At 38.0% G+C, this 8,991-nt stretch overlaps 2 protein-coding genes across 4 annotated transcripts in view; both read right to left on the bottom strand.

Moving 5' to 3' along the window:
- Positions 1-8,991, bottom strand: part of LOC145496426 (uncharacterized) — a 77,351-nt gene that overhangs the window by 52,775 nt on the left and 15,585 nt on the right. The window lies entirely within an intron of this gene.
- On the bottom strand, positions 65-7,140 carry LOC145496421 (uncharacterized). Of its 3 annotated transcripts, none has more exons than XM_081476071.1 (8): positions 6,553-7,140; positions 4,846-4,954; positions 4,225-4,440; positions 3,403-3,573; positions 2,815-3,039; positions 2,051-2,255; positions 1,298-1,510; positions 65-674 (listed from the first exon to the last, which is right to left on the bottom strand). In XM_081476071.1, the coding sequence occupies exons 5-8, from the start codon at positions 2,884-2,886 to the stop codon at positions 541-543; spliced, it is 624 nt and encodes a 207-aa protein (XP_081332197.1). In that variant the 5' UTR covers positions 2,887-3,039; positions 3,403-3,573; positions 4,225-4,440; positions 4,846-4,954; positions 6,553-7,140; the 3' UTR covers positions 65-540. The 3 variants fall into 3 exon arrangements, with proteins under 3 accessions (XP_081332197.1, XP_081332198.1, XP_081332195.1); XM_081476072.1 differs by lacking the exon at positions 6,553-7,140 and adding an exon at positions 5,030-5,060; XM_081476069.1 differs by lacking the exon at positions 6,553-7,140 and adding an exon at positions 5,965-6,048 and having other exon boundaries at positions 136-674.

Here is an 8,991-nt window from a genome sequence, read left to right as displayed (position 1 = left end):
ATCCCTTGAGTGAACATAATCAGTTCAACCAGTGGTGGCTAGTTACAAATAATTCCAGTGCAGCTGTACAGTCAATTGGAGGCCAGACGTCTCAAACCAAAGTCTGTTATTTTCCTGGGGCTAAACATGGCCGTTGTGTAACAAAGGTATATTCGCCATAACTCAAGCAAGAAAAGTATTACAGTGTGAGGCCTCAATGACTCATTTTTCAAAATAAATCCTATTTGTAAAGATCAATACATCTGACCACCAAAAAAGTTAAATAAAATAGCACATCACACGACTGAAGCTTTCCTTCAAGTATATTTGATTTGGCTTTCCTTTTCACACCATATCTTAACATAATTATTTACACGAAGCTTTCTGAAAGCAGAAAGTTTAAATCTAATTGTTTTCACAGAAGTCAACCCGGATTCTCAAGTGGCTAAGGCTGTCTGAACATATTTTTCACTGATTAATGATTCTTTGGGTGCCCTTGGAAAACTGCTCATAGATAAAGAATACTGGGCAGAGCATAAAACCAAACTGCGAAAGCCACAGTTACTGGGAAACATCACTGACTTGCAACTGCTCTTTGATATCCTCTAGGAGATGCCACTGAGCATTTTCATCTGTCCACTGGTCAATGTAATCTGATGGCCTTTTCATGCTTAATCCAGCCAGCAATCCATTTCCTGAAATTGAGATAATGAGAAACAATGAGTTTACTACCTTTTAGTTAAATATCAAGTAATGCAAGAATTCATGGTTGTTGTTAGGTTCCATAACGCATGCTTGCGACCAATACTTTGCCTCCTTTCAAAATAGTACAATTTCAAGGACATTCTTGTGACTACAGTACCGCTCAAAAGTAAGTTACCACCTTCTCGCGAGACAAGATTCTCAATTTGCCTGTGCTTAGCTTAATGCCAAATCAAAGAATTGGCAGTCAACACAGTTTTCGGGGTGTATAGTGGTGGCCTCATAGTGGTGGCCTCATGGTTAGTGCGCTCGTCTCCGCATTGAGCGGTCCGGGTTCGAGCCCTGGCTGGGGACATCGTGTTGTGTTCTTGGGCAAGACACTTTACTCTCACAGTGCCTCTCTCCACTCAGGTGTATAAATGGGTACCGGCGAACTTAATGCTGGGGGTAACCCTGCGATGGACTAGCATCCCATCCAGGGGGGAGTAGAAATACTCCTAGTCGCTTCATGCTACAGAAACCGGGATAACCTCCGGCCTGATGGGCCACTTGGCTCATATGCAGACTTTACCTTTACCTAGTGGTTGCCACACAATAAAACAAAAACCTTCTTTACCATTTCCACTGCCAATATCAAGGATGAGATCCCCTTCCTCAGAAAATGGTGCAAGAAGTTGCTCGTACACTTCCTTTGGCTGTTTGTCGGCTTCTGTATTCTGCACTAAAATCACGTTGGTTGTGCACTTGGACACATGTCTGTCCACCATTTTTCTCGCCACTGCCCAGTGCCACGCAACAAATGAGCTGACAACCTCAGTCATGACAAGGTCTGAAATACAAATTTATGCATCAATACAATGTAAACTCATTTTTTAAATATACAGTCGAACATAGATTATGTGGACTTGTGGGGACTGGGCTGAATAGTCCAGAAACTGAGAATCAAGATAATTGAAAATATGAAAATAAATGAGCCAAATATAAAACTGAATGACTCAGACAATGGAATATGAAATTTTGTTTTGCAACAATGAAAATGAAGCTATTTTTTTGTTACTGCAATAAATGTCACATTTGGAAATCAACTATCAGTCTCAAAAGCAAAAATAGTTGCTGGCGAGTATCTTTCAGTGAACCAGTTACAGTATGGCACTTGGAAACTTTAACCCTTTAACCCCTACAGAGTCTCCCTTTGATGAGTAAAAGCGTCTGGCATAAGCCAGAGTAAAATCTGTTAAGTCACTCTCAGGATGGAAAGGGAGAAGGGAGATAGTTTTATAACCCTTTAACTCCTAAGGGGTCTCCCTTTGACGAGTAAAAGTGAGTTTAAGATGAATCTTTTTCAACAATTGCATCATAATTCACTTACCTTTTGCTCTTGACTCTCTTTTCATGTTTGTATCAACTATGAAGCCTTGCTGAGTCTTGGCAGCTCCAGATGTTGTCAGAGCTTCTGCTACAAGGTCAGATGCGCTGACAGGATATATTATGATGACATTGAATATGGTCATCAGCTGCTTAAAATTTATGCTGCTGACCATGTCGACAATGTCCCCAACTTCTTGAACTACATCCTAGCCAAAAGAAAGTCAGATATAATTAATGACGGCACAAAGCATTAAGGAACAATGAATGTGAAGGCTTAGAAGAGATACATGTACACTGTACATACACTCTTGATTGGGCAAAGGTATATGTCTGACATTGGTTGGAAGAACAACAGAACAAATACAGCAGTACACTAAAAGAAACAATGTTCCCACAGTAGCTCCAAAAACCAGCAGAGGTGCAGGTTACCAGGATCTAATGAAAACTAAGGTTTAGTATACGTGTACACTGACTACATTGTGGTTTGCCTTCTAATCATACTTTTAAGACTTCAGATTTTTTGGCAAGCATTATTATTATTATTATTATTATTATTATTATTATTATTATTATTATTATTATTATCATTATTATTATTATTATGATCATCATCATTACAGCCATGTACTTGCCAGAAAATCTGAAGTCTTGCTGATTATTATTGTTATAATTACAATAATTACTATTATTACAGGTAAGTCACATGTATTGATACTGTAACAGTAATAATTATTGAATTTTAACAGTTATGCTTTATCTGCTGACCTCTGAATTGTATCCAGCATGCCCAATTGACAAGAATGCTCCATTGTCAAGGTAGGAAGATGATGCCTCCATATCGGCATACCTTGAAAAGACAACATGGCCTTTGGTAACACCATCAGATCCAGTGATGACTGTGCAATCGACTTGCCCTTCTCTAGTATGTTCTGTTTTGTTTTAAAGGTGTTTCAGAAACATCTTGAAGTCATGTAACTTTTCAAAGTCACTCTATAAAAACAATAGAATTTCAAGTCTTCGATAGTATGCTGCAAACAAGTATTAGACTGACAAAACTAAGGATATTTTAGGGTACTTTGATGGCTTTATTCAGAACTTCTGCATCCATCAAGTTGCAATTGAGTGCAAAATAAAATTTAATAAATCTGCCCAGTCTCAGCCAATCAGAATAGAGTAATTTTTTCGGATAATAATTAACAATAATTATTCACTGAAGTGAAGGTGGATAGTAGAGGATATTTTCCTGAGTGGAGAAGCAGCGAGGTTACCATCCTCCCCTTCATGAGACACTGAGGTGAATAACAAAAACTATTGTTTTGTTTTAAATGTAAAATGATGCAACATGAGCTTTACCCTAAACTGTAGAAGCCTCTGTGAACCAACACTGTCACCAAATTTTGTTCTGGCCTCTTCCCAGCTCTTCAATTGAAAAAAATTTGCAATTGCCCCCTGCACTTGCAAAAGTGCTCTCACTTTGTTGGCCTCCTGCTTGAGCTCTTTCAGACTGATTTCCTGCCCTTTTATCTGAAAGATAAGGCATTGAGTTACAGAAACTTCAGTTGCTTAAACTTTCAATTCTAGATGACTAAAATGACTAAAATGTTATATTTAAAATATCAACATACAACAGAATGTGGTATTTGCCTTAACACTGAGCAAGGGATGCTGCTACCTCCAGCACGAGATGTATTACCTGCTGCTATTCAGGTGATTAAATTATATATACCACAGACAAAAAAGGCCACTCCTGGTTCAAGTTAACAGGGAGGAAAGCTTGCAGTGTTGGTTTGCAGAAACTACCGCTACCAATAGAGGGTATTTTGTGGTTTAAAATGAGTCTGGTTTAACAAAACAAGACAGCGAAGCTTAATTGAAGAGATCTAACAGCCCACAGTGTCATATAAAGTAGAGATGAGCAACAGTGGAGGTTTTGTATTGACAAAACTTTGTTTACTTTGCTTTGTGTGTCACAGATTCGAAGAACATAAACTTCAGAAGATGGGGGCAGGTAAGTCTTGCATTATATACTGTCACGCCAGCAACATAACAATAATATAATTATGCTCTAAACTTTAGTCACCTTTCTGCTGAGTGTAACTGTCAATGATTTATTATAGCATTCAAAGAATGTTATGGGTGATATAAAACTGACCTAAATAAAACTAGTTACTTCACCTTTCTTAACAAATAGAGCTTTTGCTCATCACTTAGGCTACAGAGCGGCTTCATGTGTCATTGTTTTAGGCTCACAAATCCCCGCGTGACTTCTCCTGCACTGACTTTTTGATCTTTGACACTCCCTTTCTCATACAAAGAATTAACTTCCTGAAATTCTTCCCAAACATCCTCTGCTACCCTTGCCATTGCAAACACTTCACTGAGTCCTTTCTTCTGTAATGAAAATATCAATAACAATAACAAATAAATCAAGGTGTTAAAATGGGTAAAAAGAACTAAATTATATATTAATGAAAATATTAGAATAATTTTGAATTCTACATGATTATTGTGTTGAGCACTCGTGTATGCATGTGTTGTATTTCACTGTGTCTGTGCTGCATGTAGAGAAAGACAAAACAATGTCCAGTGAGTTTTCATCATGCAGTAATCACCTTACCACCAATTTTCAAAGGACTGTGACATTGTACCTTTCTCTAAATTCCTTTTAAATTATAAGTTTGAATCTAATTTTAAATTGCAACTGCTCGCAATTAATGAAATTCAAAGTTATTTCTATACAACAAGGGGAGCACTGCAAGTTTTTAGACCGTAAGACACCTCTTTATGATAAGATACCTCTTTTTTTCACAGGAACAGTCATCCCTCCATGATGCCTTTGGCTCTGGCGGATCACCAGAAACGTCTGGGGTAAACATCCAAACAAGTGCACTCGACATCATTCAACCTGTATAAAATGAAAACATTATTTCAATTGATGGTTTTACCAAATGTACTAGCAACTACCACAAAACCTACTCACTCATGTGGTAGAAGTTTCCACTACATCTGTATAGCTGCAAAAACGTACAGCAACCCTGCATGCCATGTTACTTTTGCTTCATGTAGCTGATGTGAACCCAACTGTAAGTTCAAGTTTACAACAATTTTACTGTGTGCGTGCCCATACATATATAATATGCATATACATAAATATTAATTAAACCAAAACTGTAAATGATATTTGTTGTTGTTGCCATAGTCAATTGCCCTAAATGCCTACTATCAGCAGCTGCTGCAGTGAGAATATTTTCCAACTCAACAGTTTGAAGATAGCCACAAGACAATAGCCAGGGGAGGTAATAATAAAAGGTGGTTGGCTACATGTACTTTCCTTGTGTCATCAGCATCTTCAAAATTGAATTACCACCTTAACGGACACATACTAAATATGCAATGCTCTTGAGAGGTACATCATGGGATACTGCACGAGCCACTTGTATTTTTTTGGGTACACACATGAGCCTTCAGGCAAGCCTGTATACTGAGAAAATACAAGTGACAAGTGGGATATTCCATGGTAAACCAAGAGAAAGTGTTGCATAACTATTTTATATTCGTAACACCCAACTAGTGGACTAATGCAAATCCTGCATTTTAATTGGCTACGCTACTAGAGGACTATTAGTAATACTGCTCGAGAAACGAAATTGGCGCAATCGAGCGTGACGCTTTTGTTCGTTTTATTCCCAAATAAATACTTCTTCATCTTGCATTTGTTAACTTTATTATTACCATTTGTGTCTGACTAGTTGCGTGATACTAAAACAATTGGACCCTTCGCCCTCAAGGGTCACGGGTCAATAGCCCATTCAGCTTCCCCTCATGGGCTATTGGCCTGTAGCCCTAAAGGGCTACGGGTCTAATTGTTAACTATGCCATACAATATACAGCCAATCAGATTGTACATGTACATACACTCACAACTGTAAAAGTGTGTTGGAGTAAGAGAGTTTTGACATCAAAATTGGTCTCGCCTCCTCTCTGTATGTAATTTCATGTTGAAACATTGAGGACTGTTGATGCATACCTCCAAAGTATACAGCTTGTTCAACACTCAGGCCAACATAAATTCTGCACATTCTCCCAGCAAAGTGTGGGTTGTTGGGCTGCTTTTCATGCATGCGTTTTGTGGCCAAAGAAAGATGAGTTCCTCCAAGAACTTCATAAGTGTAGGCGTCCTTGTCCTTTAATTTCCACTCATCTTTATTCGTTATTTCCTTGGCCACCACAAAAAGGGCCCCATAGCTTCCACCAGGATTTCTTCCCATTTCAGCTTCCAGGCTGCTGACAAACTCTTCATTAACCCTCCTAAACTGCCTTGCTTTTGTTGGTACATGTAATTCCATACTGCCACAGGGCTTGACACTTACTTTTCCCTCAACTTGCCAGTATGGAAAGTACACTTGAAAACTTACTTTCCACAGTAAAAATTTCCTTTCCAGAAGACAAGGAGACGTATTTTTTACTAGCCATAATCAATGAATGTAATAAAGTTTAATTTACCAAATGTTTTGTCTTGAGCACTTCAATTATTCATTAGTCATTAAAATTGGGACGCCTTGCTCTTGGCCCACTGTTCCACCAAGTTTTCAGTGCAGGGAGTGGGTCAAAGTCAGTAACAGGAGGACCTTCATATTTTTCCCGTGATGTTGACTCTCTGTTCTGTTCCTTCTTGGCTGTCTGCAGGAACAGCAATTTGAACTTCATCGCGAGTGCGTGAAAAACCAAAACTAAAAAGGCTCATGACTGTTGATCGATGACAGACTCCTCAAAACATAGTTAGTAGAGGGGCTCAAAAGAGAAAGGGAGAGCTCAAAATGGCTGAACACATTTCTCATCCCCAGACCTACTTGCTGTTGCATCATCCATCTTGTACCCAGTCTTCCTACGCCAGGAGTACGCGTGCAGATTTTGTCGATATTCTTGCGTTCCGAAATGGAGTTATTCTTGTATATTTATTTATTTATTTATTACTATTTATTTTTTACCTGGCTGTTTTAACACCAAAAACTACTTTCCAAACTTTAGAAAACCACTTACCTTATCGGGCAAGTATTTTTGGTTGATTTTGTTTTTTTACTTTCCACTCAACTTATTTTACTCAACAATGGTGAACGGGTAAGTGTTAGTGTCGAGCCCTGTTGCCAATTGGAATGAAGTGTGCCGTGACTTCATGAAAGGCAAAACAAACAAGATAAATGACATATCTGTTCAATGTATAGTGACATTCAAAGATAGTGATGGCTTTACAAGAATGCAGCAAGAAACAGAGAATAATCAAGACTCGCAGGAATAATTGATTCCTGATCACAGCTAGCAATATCATTCGATGAAGAAGTTGTTGCCTTTTTAACCTTTCGAATTCCATATTAATCACGAAAAAAAAAATCCCATTCCTGAAGCGCACCATGTTTCTTATCCGCTGTTCAATGGCCGTCTCAGCACACAGGCTCTCTGTTTAAAATTTTGAATTCGTGTGAATGCTGAATTGAAGTTGTCTGAGTTTAATTCGTCGTCTAAATTGGAGGATAACCCAAAAAGACTGACCCCCGGTTTATTATTTTTATTATATTTTGGGGGGTGGTCCGTAGAGGTAGTCCGTAGCTAGGGGGAGTCCGTGGACCAGTCCATAGGTAGTCCGCAGACTCAGTCCACAGTGGGGGTCTGCGGACACGGGGGTCAGTGTTTTCGGGTTACCCTACATGTAAATCGGAGCTCCAATGTCGACATCTCACAGTTAAAGGATTTAAATTCGTCTGAATTAAATTCGACGTATAAACTAGGCTATGTAATAAGCAATGTACAGCAAGTAAGCTTTAGTAAGTCGACTTTATTGAAGCGTAGATAAGTTTATATTTTGAATTCCAGAAAAAAAAGTAAGCTTAACTTAAGTGAAAAACCACCAAGTTCGTCACAAAGTCTGAAATAGAGCCGTCAAAGAAAATTTGTATGAATGTCATCAAAGTTTTCGATTCACTTACCACTAACAAGACACTCGTTACATGCTCGCTGCAACTTGTCCTCTTTCTTGGTTATCAAATCTAAGAGCATCCATTTTTCTATCAGTTAAACTCAGCTGGGTGTTTGATTTAAGGGTCCATACGGGCACATATTCTCTAACAAATCATGTTGGATCTAAAAACCAATGTTATGAGTGTTATAGTTTTATGTTGAGTTGTCAGACGTAAACTGGAATTAATGTAGTAACATTTGTTTGGAAATAATTACCTTGGAGCTTGACAACAATAAAAAGGTATGGAACTCCAGAGAAATGATCCTGTTGATTTTTACTAATTCACAGAAACTGATTCATGCACTGAGTTCATCTTTAATTTTGACATTTTGGGAAATTTATAGAAATTTCCAACAATATTTCATGTGTTTCAGCTGTTCCCAAAAATTCCTAGATATTCCAAACACATTTTTTAAAACAGTCTGGGAAATAATAGGAGTTCCAAGGAATTCCCAATAATTCCCAGTCATACTTTTCACTATTCCCAAATATTCCCAGAAATTCCAAGGTCTTGGATTAAGCATAATTTGCATGGCTTGGAATAACTTGGAAATCCTAGGAATTCCCAATATTTCCCAGTCATACTTCCACTATTCCCAAATATTCCCAGAAATTCCAAGGTCTTGGATAAAGCATAATTTGCATGTCTTAGAATAACTTGGAATTCCTAAGAATTCCTAGGAATTCCTAGGAATTCCCAGACTACTGGAATTTATTTCGCAGGGGATGCATACCACACTGTTTTCTTAATAAAATTAATGTTGATTTTTAAGATCATGAAGAAAAAGTTAATTAATTCAAAGCCAGTGGAAACATTTCATCACATCAGCCTTTTACTGCCCTTGGGGAAACTAAAGTTTGGCATCCAAGGTGAGGTCTCTAATTTTAATTTCCATAACAAAATGTCTACAAAGTGCAGTTTATGACAT

The sequence above is a fragment of the Orbicella franksi genome, chromosome 9 (genome assembly GCF_964199315.1).
Source record: "Orbicella franksi chromosome 9, jaOrbFran1.1, whole genome shotgun sequence".
Lineage (NCBI taxonomy): Eukaryota > Metazoa > Cnidaria > Anthozoa > Scleractinia > Merulinidae > Orbicella > Orbicella franksi.
The sequence above is the reverse complement of the archived record's forward strand: the minus strand, read 5'-3'. Positions and strand labels throughout refer to the sequence as shown.